Raw genomic sequence first — 19,904 nt, 5'->3', positions numbered from 1 at the left:
GCAGTGTACAAATTACAGTTTACAAGGCATGGAGGAATGAAAAAAAGAGAAAGGGGAGATAGAAAAATAAAAAGGTGGGAGGGAGGGTGAGCAAAAGCAGAATATCTTTTCTCTTGCTATTTTTTCTTTTTTTAATTCAGCAAAGTGACATGTAAATTAGCCTTTAAGTGCTCCACTCAGAGACTGTGATTGTGCCCTAATTGTCACAGTCAATTGTGGCCAACAGTCTCTTCAATCCGGGCAGCTTTTGACAACAAGCACGCCAGGATCAAAAGATGAATCATCGACTCCCCTCCCAACACACACTTGCTGTGTGTTTAGACGGCTGCAAAGAAAAACAGAGGTGAGAGTGATCGCTTTATTTGGTAAGGGTGGAAAGATGGTAGAAGTGGGGAACACGACAGCAATTTGCTTCCTACACCATCTTATATCAACATTCCCCAAAATCCTTTGAGTGTCGAGATAACAAAGGCCATGGATGACAATGCAGGAAAGGATGGTATGTCTAAAATGAGCAGTGGAGGTTTACAGTGCAACCAGCAGACCGTAAACTGACTTTCTCCAAGTCCTGCAGGACCATAAACTTTAGCGGAGGATGAAACAGATGCGTTTGTGTGAGCCAGCGCTGAAAAATAATGCAAACATTTGAAACCGCAAACGAGCAAACTGCAAACTGCAAACTCTGGAGTCTTATCAAAGAGGCCAAGGGTTCAAAGTTGACTTCTCTGCAAAGTTTTACCACAGTTGGTGAAAAACATTAGTTTGCTGCTGTGTAGTCTATAGTTAGAGATATTTTGGGCAGACACATACACACACGCAGACTTGTTTTAGCCATGTTTGCAGGCGATAGTAAGTTAGAACAAATGTAGGCGAAGTCTTGAAAGTCAGGCTGTTTTACTGGACCATGTGCTGTTGATTTGTAGGGGATAATATGCTTTTCAAAAATACCACGAAGAGACATAGATGACATGTTTTAACATTTTAACAGTTAAAAGGCTGAATTTGAAGTTTACAGTGTGCATCTCACAGAGAGCTCCTTCAGGAGCAGTGTTAACCAGCTCTGTCCTAATTTATATTTTTATATTATGTACCGCAGATATGTTTTGTAATGCTGAATCAAAGGGCACATTTATAATAAACAGACCTGCACACTGCTAATATGCTGTATCAACAACAGTGCCAGACTGTCCGCCCCTGGCATCTTAAACATGATTAAAAATTTTATGGGTTTTCTGCTCAGGCAACTCAAAGCATTTGGTTAAGTTTAGGAAAATAAAACTGTGGTTAAATACTGAAAACACTGACAGGAAACACTGGTACTTAAACCACTTAACCACAGTCCTAAACTTAACCAAGTGTATCAAAACATGGGCCACTGATCACAGACTCTAGTGTCAGAGTCGTGATGTTTATATGTCCAACCTGACCAATAGTCATAATAACCAAGTAGCAGTGACAGTGAAATGAATTTGACAGAGCAAACTGGTAGTCGGGAGAATTTATTTATTTATTTATTGTAGAATGCATCTTATATATGTCTAATAACATACATTTATCTTTTTTAACCTCTTGACAAAGTGGTTTAGATAATCTGGACCAATATTGGTTTGTTCTTGGCAAAAAGTGATTTGTCCAAATTAGTGGTGCTATGAAGTATGCGCATTGATGATAAGTGAGATATTTTAAAAATGAAATACTGAGATCAAGTTAATAATATGCAAATTATATTACTGTAGATAATCCAGAGCCAGTAAGTGTCTGGCTGACACTCCAACTAAGCAAGCGGTGGTTTTACACCTTTGGTTGCCACTAAACAAGGCTAAAAGAAGACGACACCATGTAATAACTAGCTAGGTAGCTACTACCCTCCCAGACAAACACCATACATAATAATGTTAAAGATGAAGTTGACTGATAGCATTATTTTGTTTTTTCAAATTTTCTTTAGATACTGGGATAATATCATTATCAGGATTTTTTTTCCCTTGGCCACGATAATCGTATAGTGAAAATCTGATATTGTGACAGCCACGGTCCAAATGTCACCAAAATAAAAGTGTTCAACTTTAAAGGGTACTATTATTCCATCCAGGCTTCATCCAATTTATATCCAGCACCTAAACCTATGTGATTAAATCACTGTGGCATGTTCTTGTGAACAGGGGATACTCTAACTTTTGTTTTAAACTGAAACACCTTTGTATGAGTTTAGTTGAAACCCTGTCAGATCACCCTGACAGTGTGTCTGTGTGTGTGTGTGTGTGAGAGAGAGAGATGCATGTATTTTGTAGCAGTGCAGTAGTACACAGGATTGCAGATCTTGACTTTCTACCCTTAACAAAATCCAGTAAGTTTATCATCTGTTTTCCTTCTAAACAGTGTATCTCTCCAGCCGATGCCCGATTCATGCTGAGAGATCTGTCTGAGGGGAAGTCTTTAAAGGTTTCTCCAGATGTGAGTTGAACCCTTTAATTCTCTCTTTGTGTCCTGAGAGGATGTAAACTCATATACAGAGGCAGATATTAAGAGTATGCCAATATACAAATGTCTGTCAAGATTAGAGCTACAACAGCTATTCAAATGTTTGATTAATTATTCATTGGAGACTCAGTCAATTATTCATTCAGCGAGTGATAAGTAGTGGAGTTTTTTCCTTATAAAAAGTAAAAAGTTTTCTTGTGAGATCTATCAGAATGCCAGTCAGAAACATTTTATTTGTCAAGTACAGTAAATGTGCAGGGTTTGTTTTGGTGGCACTGAAACGGAGACCGCACTGAGGTCAGACTGACCTCAGTGCAGTCTACAGTGCAGATACACTATTTACATAACTGTACACTGTCCCTTTGTGTCTCAAACCATTTCTACAAATGGTTAATAAAACTCATCAGCTCTCTGAAACATTTACCACGGAACCTGATCTTTATAGCCTCCATGAATCTAAGAATTATTGCAGATTATTATTTCCAAATAATTTGTTGAAAGTTTCCTGTAGTTTGGTAATAATTACAGAGAAATAAAAACAAAGCTCAAAGCAGTTTTTTTTAATTTGAGTCTACTGAGTTGAGTTTACTATTGGCTTCCAACTCTTTAAAGGAATTTCTAAATTTCAACCTCACTTAATATTTGCTATTAACTTATTTATTATGTGAAGTGTTATTCTTTGATTATGTTGAATTTTGTGGTTGTTTATAGACTCATTTCACACTTTGCATGTGTAGCTCACTTTCTGTCCTCTAAATAAAAGCCTCAACTTTCTGCTTAGCATTTAGAAGAAATGTGCCAACAAATCACTCTCTAGTTTACCTATAATTAATATCAAATTATATGGCTCTTTCCAGGAAACATCTTAGGAAATCATTTGACAATAAAGTGGATTTTATAGACCTGTAAAATAAAGTGTTACCCAGAGCTGTTATTAAACTCTATTCAATTTGGCTAGATGTATCTAATAAACTGGCACCTGTATGCAACGTCTGCTTTGGAAAAATGGTAGCCTGACTTCATAAGGTAATACCTCAGAAAACATCTTATGGCCAAATGTTTGAAGATGACTCCAAACTTAACTTTCATCCCAGCAACCAGAGAAACTCCTCGGATTTTTTTCTCAGAATAATTTGTCTTTAAATGTGCATGCAATCCAGTAGTAACTGAACATTACGTTTGTTGAACTGTTATTAATTCACATATATTCACAAATACATTTACATTTCTAGTTCTTCTTTTTAGAGTATTCAACTACATTTTCCATCTTTGGCAGTGGAGTTGATCATGTGGATCTTGTTCAACTGTCGTGCAGATTTTTAAATTTTGATACATCAGACTGCTTGTTACTGAGAGAAACAGATGTTATGAACACAAAAATTAAAGAGTCAAGACAAATATTTGCATCACTGGTAAAAGGAAAATGTCTACATTGTGCAAGGGCAGTAATTAAAATGATAACAGGCACATCAGGTGGAAGGCAGAACTAAAGGTATGTGTTTGCCAACACTGAAAAGTAAACAGTTAGGTTTTTGTTCAGTTGTCTTTCACAGGGTGTTGTTTTTGGAAACCACAAAACATCTGACCTCGTTCCACAGTAAAGGAAAGAAAAAAGATGCCAAACACATGATATGTTTGTCTTTTTCTTGTGAGTGTCTCAGTTGAATAAGTGCTCATTTGTAAAAGCCTGTGCTCAGTTTTCAGCTAACAAGAACAACATAAAAAAATCAATACTTTTTTGGTGTAGGCATTTGTTTCTGCAGCGATCTTGTTCTCTCTGCAAGCTTTCTTGTCTAACTGAAAGAGATCAGACATGTTCAGAAATGACTTTTTTTCCACTCTCTCTTGCTCATGGCAAATGTAAACTAAATTTATTTAGCATGTTTGAGGAGTTCTCCCAGATCACACACTCAAGCCTTTGCCTCTCAGTCTTTAATTGTCCATCATTCTCTGGAGTTGTTGTGTTGAGGCTCTCGCTGTGGCTATCGCACAGCCGAACCCCATCGAGAGATGTGGAGTTTGATGTTGCATTGTTGGAAAAGCCACAAACAAGCACAGAGAGGAGATGTTAGCTAGGGTACTACAGCTTCTCTGTCATGCATTCAAAACCAATGATTGGCAGTAACAACCCTTATTTTAATTAAAAAGAGGCAAAACTTTCTTTCAGGGCAAAAGCACAAACTGTGTGCTGAGGGCTGAGCACTCAAGAGGCCAAGCCTCAGTCTCATGGTAGCTGGTTTGAATTGTAGAAATGAACACCCTCTCTTTCTTTTAGACCCACTTTCTGGTCAACCCAGCTTCTTCTATACGAAGAGGCTATAATTGTATGTACACTGAGGGCAGATTATTACAACCGTCCTTTATCTTTCTTTCCATATACACTGAACACTAATTAATTACAGAGAAATATAGCATGTTGAAGTTCCTTAGCTGCTTAGTTCAACATCACTAGAAAACAGAGATATTATTGTGGTTGGTCATAATTGCATCCTTACAAAACTATTGCTGTAGGCAAATCTGAATCATCACACTGATGTAGTTCATCCTATTATAATAAAAAAAGTCCCGTGTTACTTAATTTCTGAGAGATGTCATATGTCAAATGCATGATGCAGCTGCTGAGAGAAGCATCACCACCCTACAAATGAGGACAAGGTACTAAGACTGTTGGGCGTTACTCTCAGGCTCTGTGATCATGTTGTTATTATAAGTGAAAATGGAATTTGAGTCTCAGAGCTGAAACAAAGTTGTGGAACAAGGCTGTGCAGGTTTCCAGGTTTCTCAAACCAGAGGGTGGATTTTAGGAAACAATGACACCACCGCACAGAAAACGGCTGCTGTTGTATCAGTTTCACCGACACCAAAACACTTTATTAATGGTCATATTTGACCCTGTCATCATTGTTCAGGTCAGATGTAAAACAGTTTTTGGAGAAGGTGTTTGTTGTTAATGAACAGAGCTGAGCTAAACCTACAGTCACTGTCTATTAAAAGTATGTTACCTGGCTTTATAGTACTGTACCATTTGAATCAGGCAATGATACACTTTATTTTTATGAATACAATTTGTATAGTGTGTTTTAATGGACTCGGTTTTCACTACATTCCAGTGCTGGACAAAATTCTGTTTGAGATCATTTTCCTATTAAACTTAGAGGAAGTGCCAGCTTTGTTTGTGCCAACAATGAAAGTGTAATCATTGTTGTCTACAGTGAGGCTGGTCAACAAAGTCACAAGACACTTGAAACAGTAAAAGCTCATCTCGAGCCCTCATACAGACATCCTGACACAAGTATGTTTTGAACATAAATACAAATATATTTATGCTTCACATCAGGAGAGAAATAATTGAATGGGAAAAAAGTTTTTAATGAGTTGTTGACAAGAGCAACCAGGAAGATGCCTGATGTGTGATTGTGATCACTGTTGTATCCCATCAGTCTGACTCTTCAGTTTCCGCAAGCAAATCCTAAAAAGTAATTAAAAAGTAGTGAATGCAATGTCACAAGTTATTCAGCACAAATTATCATGATGAATATTGCTCATATTGTAACAGTTTTGGCTGAGCTGCTGGAAGTTTTTTTTTTTTCCCTGAGAGCAGGACTGGGCATAGATTCATCACTGGATGTGCCACGATGTCACGTGACTCTCACAGATCTAAATTAGGCCAATAATCAGGGACGCCTGGCGGCTGAGTTGTTGAATGCACAACATGTACATGCAACTGCGCTTCAGTCCCAAGGCGTGTTCTGCTGTGGCATCCCACTCTCTCACTGTCTGTCTTGTCTCATTTACTTTACTGTACCGTACACCAGTATTTTCAAGAAAAACAAATGGCTATACAAAAACTTTCATTGTGACAAATATGAACAGGGTGTCTTTAAAACAATCTTTTAGTTGGATTAGTGTATCAGTGGGCCAAAGTTCTCTGTAACAGATAACACATATTTGATGGTCAGTGATGCCGAATGCTGATATGATTGAATTGGGCATCTGATTTCACTCTGCTGCTGGTCCAGATTTTAGTGTTTAGTGAAGAGTTTTAGTGTTGGATGTTCTAAGAATGATGTTTTACAACTTTAGCCTTCAAAAACAACCTTTTCAGAGGGATATTGTCAAGCTGCAGTGACCTCTGACCTTTTTTGTTTTGATGGCTAATAATGTTAATCTTGTAACTAAATTGTACATAAACAAGAATAAGATCAGTTCAATAACTCAAGTGTAAAAGGCTTTTATTATTTTGTTGTTGCATCCTTCTTGTCACAGGAACTGAGATCTGATGAGAGATTCAGTCACGTACAAAGAATATAGTAGTGAGAGTATTTGGCACTGGTGTAACGTGACTTTCCTGAAACATACAATTTGAACTGGTAGTTAGATTCTTCAAATGCTGCAAAAAATTCCTACAGCCCCGCTGTGTTTATGTGATAATGCGGCCAAAAAACTAAAAGTGGGCCTCTCCTCACACACACACACACACACACACACACACACAGGCAGAGAGAGAGCAAGAAAATTAGGATTATAATCTTGGTAATCAGCAACCATGCCAGAGGCAGACAGATGCACAACTGCAGAACTCCAATCTAGGTGTTGAACATTAAAAAGCATTAAAGCCAAATGAATTTCCACTTCTTAATTTTTCTGGGATGACATTTCAACTTCAGAAAATAAGCCACAGCTGACAATGTGCTGCAAGAGCTTCAGATCTTTATTCAGACGAATATACAAACATAAAAAAGAGCTCAACTGTGTGCGCCACACTTAGAAATAACCATAATACACAAGCAAATATTTGTAAATGATTACAAACCTGCCAGCTTTTGTAATTTGACAATTTGCCTCATAAATAAATAACAGATTTTCTATCACATTGTGAATAATCAGTTCTTCCCATGACTAATTTAATTACACCGACAGCTGCGCAACAACTTTTAGCACTTTTAATTTGGAATTAACAATTATCAAAAATCGAGTGAAAATGATCAGTCCATGCATAGGTTGTTTTTGGTACCACTTCCCTTCATTTTAGTCAATGTATTCATTAAGCGAGAGCCCCCCAAAGGTCACTAACCGACTGTAATCCGTTTTCACGGTGAATATGCGGCCCCACATAGGAGAGCCCGTGTGCGTAAAGAAGGCGAGAGGTGCCACTCCAGGCTCGCTTGGATGAATGGGACAAAGCTGGAGCTACGGTTCAAGTGTGTGTGTGCGGGCGTGTGAGTGAGTGAGTGAGTGAGAGACGGGGAGAGAGAGGGAGCAGCTTCGTTTACATGCAAGCGCTGGCAGTAAATTACGCATGACCATAATTCACCAGGACTGGATCCACATACGACCCTAGAAAAACGGGAGGCAAAGCTGTTTCACCCCGATCGGTCGTACCCACTTCTGCCAAGTCTTTGTTGGATTAGAAGAAGAGAAAATGAACGTTTTTCATGATGCAAAACATTAACAAAATTCAATGTGGTATTTGGGTCCTTGGTTTGGTCCTCGGGTCTATGCAAAAAAGTCAAACAAAATTTTAATAATAATAATAATTATATATATATATATAATCATACCAAAAGTTAAGAGTGTTTGAGCCGTCTGTCTGATTGCTTTTTACTTGCTTCATTTTTGGGAGGGGCGGTGGGCGCTGGAACGAGGCTACGAGGGGGGCATCTACTAGTTCAGCCCATTGATTGATGATTTAATTAGCCATACAGTGGCGAGCTGCAGGAGGACAGGGCACAAAATAATACTTTATTTACATAACCAATCACAGTCCTGCAAAGGTGGAGCTTCCTCTCTCTCTCTCTCCCTCTCTCTCTTTCTGTCCCCTCTCCCTCTCTCTCTATTGTAAGTTAGACATGACTGAAATGGTTGACTTCCTTAATAAATGCGGGATTCATCCAGTTAAGTGGTGTCCAGAACGAAAAATCGCTTTAATTTTGCTGGAATCTTCTCATGATATTCCTGCAGCGAGTCTCCGTGTGTCTGTGGCTTTTACATTTATTTTATTTTACTTTACTTTTTTTTACTTCATTTGTATCATCACAATATTCCGACTGCAGTCATCCCCCTCACTGCTGGGTTAGTTTGTGCATAGTTGTACAGGCTCACAAATTTATTGTGCATGCACTTTGGTTCGTTTTCGTTAGGGGAAATTGGAGCATAAGGATTACATGTAAATAATGCGAAGCAGAAAATAGGAATGATTCTCCCATCCTGATTGCAACTCTATGTGGACTGTACATACACGCTTTTCGAGTGATGCAGCGCGCACTCATGCAGCAGGTACATCGCAGGTAATAAAACAGCTACAGTGACGCTGCACAAAAAGTCCACCTGAAGTAATTTACCTGCTTTTGTATACTCTGTAATCTTTTTGTAATTCCCCCTTAAGAATAAAAGATTCTGCTAAAGTCGCCGAGAAGCTGGTTTTCTAAACCGTGTCAGATGTTTGTTAAAAGTAAAACCATAATGGAGCAAATAAAGCCCTTGACATTAAGTAAATAATGCTCAATAGAAGAACACGTATATTTGTCATCAAAACAAGTGGAACCGTCACCACACTTGGTGGAGTTTTTAGCAGAATAACATTTCAGCCTACACTAAATAACCGTGTCCAGATGGACATTTAGTTGCGGCGTAGATAAAAGCCGAACATCTCCAAACCTTTTGCGGTCGCAGCCAATTACAATAATGAAGAATATGTGGCAGGGGCTCCCCCCCCCAACTCCCGCATCCTGTCCTATCAACCCTGCCATTTCTGCAATTTAAACGGAGTGGAAATAGAAATTTAAAAAAACATCCTTACATGATTGCGGCCGGCGTGGACGCGCTCCAAGTTTCTCCCCCCTTTTACACACACACACGCACACACGCACGCAGACATTCACACGAAGAAAGAAAAAATACTGTCGCCTGTTCTTTGCTCCGCGTCGAAGCCCAACACTTTCTCTCAAAAAGAGAAGAGATGGAGAAAGAGAGAGGAGAGTGAGGGAAAGAAAGGATGAGGAAAAGGGGGAGAAATGAGAGCGGGAGGGGAAAAAACTTCACGTTCAACCCAGAAGATGCTCACGTTTGGCTCTCCTCAATTATCCCCTCCCGTGAAGATAGGTGGCGTGCGTTTCAGGGGGCTTCTCCTCTGTGTTACACGGCAAAGAAAAGGAGGTGGAAAGGAAAAAAATGTCATTAGAAGAGGCGTAACACGTCAGTCCCTACCCAGGTTTGTTTCCTGGAGTGGGTGTAAGACATCAGTTGTAAACCTGCCCTAGCAGGAATAGCGGTCCCTCCCTCCTCCCAACTATTTCTAAGGCTTTATTTCTAAGGCTTTATTATCACCGGTGGAAAAGGATCCGCTCACCGACGCGCTCCGGTATCATCCCTCCTCGCAACTCCAATTCACAAGACACCTCTTTACACCCCTAAAAACAGGTATGTGCCTTCTCACTTTTTATTTATAGTCTAGTCTCTTTACGGAGAAAGGCTGGATAATAAACTTCCAGGCGCTCGCGTCAGAGTTCGAGCTCAACTTTTCCTTACCTGCACAGGTGGAAATAGGTACATTTGTTTTGATTTTTCTTTTTCCTTTTTTATCTCCGTGATACGGCGGCGTCCTGCAGGTCCCTGACAGCCGGGGAACATGTGCTTTTTTCGGAGCGTTTGGTGTTGCACACACGCTATTCTTTGAAGGAAAAAAGCGATAGGCATCGTGTTTCTCCTCCGAGTCTCTTCAGTTTGTATTATATTAGTGTCTGTTTGTATCATTCAGCCAAACGTCCAAGTGCCGACAACAAACAATACCTCTTGTCAGTATTCACTTATCCTAATAACGGTATTCTCGCTGATAAATTAGCTGGCAAACCGAACACCCCACACAGGCGATTTGAGTCTTATCGCTATTGTTTATGCGCCATTTGCGCCTTAAAGATTTTTCTTATAGTACGGAGTCACTTGGCACATTTTAACAATTATTTGCCATCTGTTATTTATTAACTGTTGACAGAAGGGTTTGGGTTTAGTTTATTAAACCTTACAGTGCAATTGTCTGAGGCGAACCCATGTTTATTGAAGTTATATGACTTTTGATCAGACCACACAGTGCAGCTCTATTCTACGCTGAGGCTCTTTCTCGCTTGTGCGTCTATAACGTGTAAACTCTGGATGTGACCCTCAATTTTGACAGAAATTGATTTATTCACCAGTTTCGCCTCTAGTGTCAAAGCCGGGCTAAAAGCACAAAACGCGAACAGATCCTGTTAGTTTTAATAAGAACAAGTACAAAGATTTATTTTCTTAAAAATGAAGAAAATTACAAACCGGACTGTGAAACTTTTCTGACTGAAATAACAACGGAGTACAATGTTTTCGCTGCCATACTCACTGGCGAAATGAATTGTGGTTTTCCTAAAAAGATTAATTCAGTTTCCTTCCTCCTTCTACTGTTTGCTTTGCTGTTAGTGCCACTGAGTTGAGAGCCGATCAAGTGAAAATCAAAATTAGATGGACACGGATCCCCTCACCACCCCTTCTCATACTTTCACCCACGGCTCTTTTTCTTTTTTTTACAATCTCTTCCTCCATCCAAGTTAGCTTTGCAGTCTCTTTTCTGCGTCCGGCACAAGTGGATCTCCACGCTAATACCCACATTGTTGGTGCTGTGTGTGTGTGTTTCCCGTCAGATATCAAGCTGAAATCAAGGAATCGAGTCCATGAGAGCTGCCATCTGATCCCACACACGCTTATCAATGAAGCAAGAGATCATGGCGGATGGCCCCAGGTGTAAGAGGCGAAAACAAGCCAACCCGAGACGGAAAAACGGTAAGAGAATCACGGGGGGCACAAGCCAAGCAGTCGGGGGAAATATCTTTGGATTTAACCCTGGTTTGAAGGTTTCCACTGCGGTTCTGGAACGTGTGAGGGTCCGCGGCTGGTGCGCATATCTGCCTTCCCTCTTTACGCAGGGATAAAGAGACCGCTATCCGGGGAGAAGCTGTGCGTAAAGGCGTCCGTGTAGCAGCCCCCACTCGAGCTTCTGGAATCTTAAAAAACAGCGGTTTTAAGATGTGTAATTTGAGGAGATTATTTGGGGAAGGTTGCGACGAGGTTAGCTGGAAACTTGTGGATGTTGGAAAGTTGGAGCGTAGCGGTACTGCCTTGTTTCTCGCCGGGACAGAATCCGCTATGGGGACTGTGCAACGGTCACTCAGACAGACCATGGGTGGCTGGAGTAGACTCATGCTGCTCGGTGTAAAAGTCCAATCTTGTGACTTGAGTATTGATTTGCTTTAATCCACGCGCTGGCGTGTGTTAGTCGTGGTGTTTTTCTCTTTATATGGGCCTTTACATTTACCCCACATTGTCGCTGTTTTCCAGGACAAGCTGAGTAGTGAAATAATTCACAGGAGATGGCATTTTCTTGTGGGTTTAGTTTTTAAACCTGTGCGTTTTGTTTACCCATATCACTAAGTTTATTGCAGTGGAGGAATCATTTATAATTAGGGTGACATGTCCGATAAATGCTGGATATTAATTGGGTCTGGACTGGAGCGCTGGAGGTGGAGATTTGTTGGTTTTCTTTCCCCATTTGACTGCACACTTTCCCACAAGAGGAAAATCGGCAGTGACATTTCCTGGCCCCGTTATTCCTGATTATTCCATAAAGGCTCTGAACAAACTGGCGAGCTGAAGCACTGTGTGTGCGTATAAAATATCAAGGCTGTGATTCAGCTGCTCAGACGAGGCTTTTATTTGCTTTCTCCACAACAGTTTTTTAATCTCTGCCCCCACAGGTTATTTATCTAGATCAGATTTCATTTATTGATTTCATACAATCAATAGCAGACAAGCATTTAGTTCCACACTAAATAGCACAAGAGCATAAGAGTGGGGCTTGAGATTTCCAGTATATATATGTATATTTGCAGTAGTCCTACTTACTAAAGAAAAATAGAATAATAAGACACGTTTCAAGAGATGACAGCCTGTTTATCTGTGGCCACCTGTTTTGTAAAGGGGGAGTGAGGAAAACAACCAGTCTTGGCTTTTGTACCAAATGCCGCATTTGACAAAATAATATTAGCAAAGCAAATATAATTTTCACACCCTTAAACCTGACAAGAGATGGCAAGCTTTGGCAGCGTGTGTAAAGAATATTTATATCTCTTATAAAAATGTGATCACTCGTTCGTCCATGAGAAAGTGCATTTTAAAAGAGTACGTTTAATATCGCTCTAAGTTTAAAATATGAAATATGATCCCCCCTTTTTTTGTTGTCTTCCATAACAACTAGCTCTATCTGATGATCCCCCCCAACATCCTCCCCTCCCCTGCTCACCCCCAATCCTCCCCCCTGGGAATGCAGAGGCTTATTGAGGCTTGGCCACTCTCCTCCCTCTGTCCTCTTCCTGCCTGGCTCTGTGGAGGGATGGCAGGGCAGGATGAAGTGTGTGACGGCCAGCCTGGCTCCTCCAGCAGGAGCTAACAAAATGCCTTGAATGCAGAAAAAAAAGCAAAAAAGCAGCACACACACACACACACACACCGAGGGTTTTTTCTAAATATCTTACCAGATGGAGGGCGAGTGCAACCATCTTCCTTTAACTAACAAATCAGATGAATATACACAAATGTGAAATATGTACAATTACAGCTAATTTCACTGATTGGCTTTTGGAGGTGGTGATGTGTAAGGGAACATGTTTTGATGTAAATTATAATTTGTTTGCCACCTGTCATTATTTTTGTTGGAAAAAAATTGCTAAATGTTTTACATCTGGTTTAGTTTTTTATGTTTTAATTGCGGCTCGGTGTCGTTATAGTTTGATTTGATATCGTTTTCATTTCATGCATCCTCACAGATAAAATAATTGGAATAGCCAGGATTATTTTTCTGCTTTTTCAAAATAGAAGAAGCATTTCAGCATTTGTGCCAGTTAGTATTAATGAGGCATTTGCTCACTAACTTGTCTAACCAATGACATTCCCATCCAGATGACTGTTGGCCTTCAGGGTTGGTGGAGCTACAGTAGCTTTACTCACTCACTGCCCAGTCTGTCATGTGGTATTTAACCACAGTTCATGACTTATCCCCCCCTCATCCAAACCTCCTGCACGCCGCTGTGAAGCCCTACAGCTGATAGACTCCAGCAATATTTAAAAGCAACAAAACCTGAGAATTTACTTTTTTATCATCCTGTTCCTCGCTGTTAAACCACAGAAAAAAACTCTTCTCCTTTCCTGGTGTGAAACTTGATCTCAGCAGTATGAAGTGTTTGAGTGTTTGGCCCTGGCCAGGTGTTGCTTGTCACATCCAGCTGTGAGTGCCCAACAGAAAAGCCCTCGCACACCTGTCCTTATTTTCTTATTACTCAACCAGCACGAGCATCAAAAACATTCCTTCTTAGAAACAAATTTTTTGGTTTTGTGACCATGTTGTTTTTTGCTACACACTCTTTGCTTCAAACTGTGGCTTGTGTCTCAAGAGAAGATAAAAGAGGAAATGCAGATGTTGCGTTATTTTTCACAGAGTATTTTCACTAAACATTTGATTGTGCGTCACCCAGTTTTTAAACCATATTGGATTTTTCTCCATAACCCAGATGACATTTAGATGTCGGGACTAACCCTCAGAAACAGACTGATTACATAATCTGAAGCAGCAGAAGAAGAAGCAGAAAGCCGAGGCCAGTCCCCCTCTCTTTGCATCCCCCTCTGGAGTTTGATATAATAGTCTGAATGTGGTTATGAATGCTATCACAGATTCACGCTTAAGGTGGAGAAAAAATAGTCCATCTCTATTATTCCTCTGCCTTTTTAAAGTTGCGTTAGCAGCCCTCGCAGTAGAGATGGGGGGTGGGGGGGTGGGTGCTCCCTTTCTTCCTCTTCTCCTTTGCCTTCTTCTCTCACCCCCCATGTCCTATCCACCAGCCTCCCTCCCTCCGTCCTTCTTCTTCTCCCACAGTTTCCCTCCTCAAGGTAGGGGCAGTTTTTTACCATCATCACTGAGCAGGGAGGGTGAGAGGGAAAGAAAGGGGAGGAGAAGGGCAGGTTTCGCAGGGTGCTCACGGACAATTGATTGTCAGTGGTAATGCGTTTTTACATGTTTATCCCGTCAATAGTGGCGGGGGGTTGTCCACGGCGCCATTCACTGCTGCCATTCCCATATGGGTTGGCAATTGTGTGGAGCAGCCAAAGCAGACACCTTACACTCCTGATGGCTTTTTTCTGTAGAAAGAAGCAGAGAAAATGTTTTGCTGTGCATTGATGTCAGTAGAAATAAGGGATTATTTTGTTTAGGCAAGTGAAATAATTACTGTGAGATATTACAGGGGGTGGCAGCCATCGGTCTGCAGCAGGGGGGCCTGCTGTGCTCCGAATGTCGTGGAATAGCCGGGGATGAATCTTACTGGAGTATTTTTATAACGTCCATCTTGTGGTTGAATCAAAATAGATACATTCCAATTACCCCATGTCGACCTGCTAGCAGGTTTCTCTGAATGCAGGCTAATAAGGAGGCATATTTGTCCTGTCACAACTACACACTGCACTTTGGCGTGCTGCATGAGGCCTTATTATTTTCCGGAGCGTACGATAGCTTTTTGCATCACTTGATTTTTTTCCTCCCTCTCCCTCGGCTGCAGTCGTCACAAGCTAAATATATCTATCTGCTCAAAGTGTGTGAGTCAAGTGTATATAGCCAAGCACATAAAAATGAATGGACTTCCCTTACATGATGATTGTGATTTCAAGCGAGTCATTGGTATATAGGAGCGAAAATATTCTCCCTTTGGGTAACTCCGTCAGTTCTGAAAGGAAAAGGAAATATTTTGATCAGTTTGCCAAAAGGTCCAGAGTATTTACACCTGCTGAAATTCACATGACTTTATTTTTATTGTGTATGTGTGTCACAGGGACACAGAGATGCAGTGTGATATCTTCGGCTTTCAAGCTGATATATTCAGCAAATCCTCTAATATGTGCTTTCCACCAGGAATTAAATCAGGAACGTAACTCTGCAACAGCATTTTCACACACACAACAACAACACACATGAACAGTTTTATTTTTTTCACACTTTGATAAGGGAGCAAATAGCATGGCTTATGGCTGTACAGCCCCCAGCACAGCAAAAAAAAAAAAAAAAAAGAAAAATAATGATCATCTCTTCTCCATCCTGGACACTGGACAGAAAACTTTCATCCATCCCTCCTCCTCCAAAAAACATTTTTGACACATTTTTCCTTTTTTTAAATTATTCCGTTTTTTCATTCTTCCTTCCTCGACCACCATGCTTGTGTGAAGATATTTTTTGCCTGGCAGCCAGAGAACACACACTTGCAGAGGCACCGCAAGCCCGGACCCCTGACACCGCAGGTCTTTGGAATGCCTTAGGTACGATTTCACTTTCGCTCACATCAATGCTGACCTGAATGCCTTTCATATCTGATCCACCGTGTCTCTCCTGGTAAACATCCCCCGGGGGGAGAACAAAGAAAGGAGCTCCTCTTCTTCTTCTTCTTCTCTCTCTTAATCACAATTCAGCCCCTTTTGCCGGCAGCAGCAGGGCTACACATTTGCATTCAGCATCAGAAAAGGGTCTGAGATGAAAGGGGGGGGGGGGAGGGAGAGCAAGAGAGGAGAGGAGGAAAAAAAAAGAAGAGGAAGGGAAGAAATAGGGAGACTGGCAGAAAGGGGTGGGTGGGTGGTGGAGAGAAATAACTAGGGTGTTTGTGGTTGTTTGTTGGTTGTCCCCTGGTTACAAGCCTTTTATAGCCTCCCTACTCTTGCAGGGACCTGGGCCCCGCCTGACAGACAGATAGTGTTACAAGATGCCATGCCTACACTATTTGTGGCCACTCACACTTAAGACGAGATAGAAGTGAAAAATCCTGGCTGTGAATGATTGGACTGTGTCTGTTTGGCAGCAAGGTGAAAATGTCCAAAACAGATCTGTCAGTGCACTTTTGTTATTTTTTCTTATTTTTTTAATGGTCAAAATGAGACTTTCCTTGATTATTTAATGCACTATTTAAATATACTGCCGTTATTTTGAAAACTAAAGAGGAAAAAGATTCTTTACATTCGTGGTGTCCTCTTTTGTAAACATGCACAGTGCAGTTTATCTGTTGCTTAATCAAAATGATTAGCAAGATGTCTTTATCATCCGATTCCCAGGCTGGATGTATGCAAATCTTAAGTAAAGATGGGGAGATGGGAAGGAGGGGGAAAGCTCAGCTCTTGAAATGGTATCATGTGATATGGATTCCACTTTTCTTTCTTCCCCTCCTCTTTCTTTTCCTCACCCAGAACTTTTTTCTTTTTGGTTAAGAAGAAGGATTATCGGTACACCTTCCCTCCCTCCTCCTCCTGGCCAAGCTGCGCAGGATTTAGGCAGATTTACTTCAGCAAACACCTTTGGACACTGGGGGAAAGTAGGAGTCTGTTTGCAAAAGGGGCCTTTTGTTCCAAGAGGTTCTGGATAATGCCTTACCAGGCAGCCATGATATTAACTCGTGCTTTGGAGAAATGGTGTGGAGGTGGTGGCGTTGGGGGGGGTTAACTCTTTGTATGACAGCTCCGCTGTTCATACATCCCCTCAGCATGTTCTGTCACCATCCTTCTTCCCTTGTCTTCACTTCCAATCAGCTGCATTTCCTGTGCTTGTTTTGGTAAAATTCCTCTGATTTTTGTAATGGGAAATATGCGTCTGCAAAAGCAGAGCTTCAGAAGTTACAGTGTATGTGGGGTGATGCACACTCGCACACAGAAAAACACACACACAGAGCAACTGCCACTGCCAAGAACGATGAAAGCGAGAGCGGTGGCTGGGATCTGTTGCCTGACTAACACTGAGGCATGAATCAGCCAGTAGTGAGCCAACTCTGCCCCTGTGACTTCCCTTTATGTTTAAACGGCAGTAATGATGTATCGTCCAAAACAATGTGGTGACACAGGCAACAACGTGGCATTCCCTGCATGCCTTGGCCTTCATCTGTTGCATTTTATTTATGCAACATAAAAAAGAAGGCCATTCTTTTTAGCATGTAACCAGTGAAAACGTCCCAGTTTTTACTGCATGGCATCTGAACTGTTGCTGAACTTCTGCTTCTTCCCCAGAAGGAATTGCCTCAAAAAAATCAGGCTTCTCTCGCCTTGTAGCCACTTGAAACTATAGCGAGTCTCTGCTGTATCCACTTGAGATAGTCAAGTTAGTGAGTTAAATTATGCTAATTTGGCTCTGCTGTGTGACAGTCATGAGTGTGGTTTTTGTATGCTGCTGCATCATACAAGTATGTTGAAAACAGGCCGAGAAGCACCTCAGTGACACAGTGGTTGCTCTGACATCAACAACTCAGGGCAGTGTGAAAGCAGAGATGGAGAGTGACGGAGCAAAGGTGACAGACTTAAAGGTGTTTTTGGCGGTGCCGTTGAGACTGTCGAGCTCTGACCCGCCTCCCTCCCTCCTTCCTTTTTCTCCTCCTCAGGATTTGACAGGTCATATCAACTCCCCCTTTGACACCTGTTCTGCGACATGCTGCTCTGAGTAAAGTTGCCATGCTGTTAGATGTCTTTCTCCTGCTTCCCTGTCTTTATTTCGTGCCTTCTTGCTTGTTTTCTCTTTTTGTCTTCCTCTCATCTTCTTGTTTTCTGTTTTCTCCTTTCCCTTGTTGCAGTTTTGACAAAATGCACATGCAGAAATTGAAACTTCAGTGGTCTGGCAAATAATTGCATGCATTTGGACTTTTCATTTATGTGTGTACACTCTTTACCCTAAGCCGATATGTTTTATGCATTGTGTAGGAGGAAAATGCATTTTGAGATATCATGCCTCATTTGAGTCTTTATCAAGTGAAAATGCAAAGTCTTTATTTGGCCCACCCGCTCCGTCTCGTCCTGCTGTTTGCACTTATTCAGTTGTTGCGCCGCGTCTCGCCTGTGATTTTCGACATTTTCCACGCGTCGTCTTTTCCCATTTGCGAGGGAGTCTGGGCGCGACAGACGACAGGTTGCTGAGCAGGTGTAAACTAACATTCAGATTCCATAATTAAATGGCAGGGGGGCATAAAACAACTTTAAAAACACCTTTTTTTCCTAACAATGGTATATGTGTGCATCGTCTGGATGCACAAGGGGAGTTTGGATTGCAACTGTTCCGTCAAATTAAATGTAGTTAATAATGTAGTTTCAATTCAAGCTGATCTTGCAGGCCTCTTGCAGTGTACAAGCTTTCAGGTGGATATTTGTAGGATTTTACTGTATAGTTTGGGTCAGATGTCTCACCTTTTGTCTGTGTAAATCACGTTATTTCTTACATTATTTGTAGTTTAGAAAATTCTTTAATAGTGATCACAATGGGGAACAAATCAAATTTATTTCTAAAGTGATTTAACAAACAATCAACAAGTAACAAAAGAACAAAAATAGACTAAATCAAAAGAACAAACACATCACAGCTGGTTCAAGCATGCGTGTGAATTTTTTCGTTCTGTGTGCATGTGTGTGTGTAGGAGAGAGAGAGAGAGAGAGAGAGAGAGAGAGAGAGAGGGCAGTGCTGTCAACTGTAATGCCAGGTGCAGCTTCATGAGGTTTCTAAGGAAAAGGAGGACAAAAGTAATCACCTCAACTGGCCATAAAAAATTTTTTGTCTTTTTTTTTTTTGCAGCAGTTGCTTTAGAGATGACACCTCAATGCAAACAAGTGCTGAAAGCAGCTTCCAGTTTTTTGCTCTGATGTCTGTGCTGTTAATCTGCAAGAGCCACTCGCTGCCACATGTGCACAGACACACGTGCATTTAGGGAAACGCACACTCTTTGATGTATGTTTGATTGTCGGGTGGAAGAGCTCTTCTGGCAAGGTCATGGCCACATGGAACAATCAATAACAGATCACCAGATTAAGGCATGGTGACATCTGGAAATCGAGGCCTTCTCCACGTACAACTCAACACATTTTGCAGCACACTTTCTTGGGTTGTATAGGATAATAGAACATGCTATTTGATCAGGGCTCGCTATCTAACTGTAGTTCATTATTCACAAGGTGCCCTGCTTCTCTGCCACCTAAGTGCAGCCCTCTCGTTACCTGTTTTTTTAATGAGGGCTTGTCTGCTTTCGTTTGAGCCCTGGTTTCTCTCGTCTCTCACGGAAGTAAATTCAGATGCGTTATCTCAGTTTAATTGCATCCGATTGCCAAATGAGATTAGGACAAAATTAGGTCATTTTGTGGTTGCACAAATTTCCCTCACTTCCACGCTTTCATCTCAGCGTTGATCAAGCACCTTCTTAACCAGAAGTTGCAGTGAAAAGAGGAAATGGTCAGAAATTACATTCTGGTCTTTTTGTTATTCAAACATACATTTAACCTTCGGCAAGAGTGAGTCAAGGAGCGCAAGAGCTAAAACATCGAGGGGGGGGGGGGGGGGGGGATTGCTCTACACT

The 19,904-nt window shown here is 41.2% G+C and overlaps 1 protein-coding gene across 5 annotated transcripts in view; it reads left to right on the top strand.

Annotated features, from left to right (window-relative positions):
- Positions 1 to 2,399: 2,399 nt before the first annotated feature.
- The window catches only part of zeb2b (zinc finger E-box binding homeobox 2b), a 92,282-nt gene continuing 74,777 nt past the window's right edge, over positions 2,400 to 19,904 (top strand). For 4 of the 5 annotated variants that reach the window (XM_020591930.1, XM_020591933.1, XM_020591934.1 and 1 more), the window contains exons 1-2: positions 9,607 to 9,900; positions 11,148 to 11,286. In XM_020591930.1, the coding sequence (XP_020447586.1) occupies positions 11,214 to 11,286 (73 nt within the window). In that variant the 5' untranslated portion in view covers positions 9,607 to 9,900; positions 11,148 to 11,213. Of the gene's footprint in view, positions 2,455 to 9,606; positions 9,901 to 11,147; positions 11,287 to 19,904 lie in introns of those variants that run through there. The other variant, XM_020591931.1, reaches the window with a different exon arrangement.

The sequence above is a fragment of the Monopterus albus genome, unplaced genomic scaffold (assembly GCF_001952655.1).
Source record: "Monopterus albus unplaced genomic scaffold, M_albus_1.0 scaffold16.1, whole genome shotgun sequence".
NCBI lineage: Eukaryota > Metazoa > Chordata > Actinopteri > Synbranchiformes > Synbranchidae > Monopterus > Monopterus albus.
Note: the sequence above shows the minus strand (reverse complement) of the source record. Positions and strands in the feature narration are given on the sequence as shown.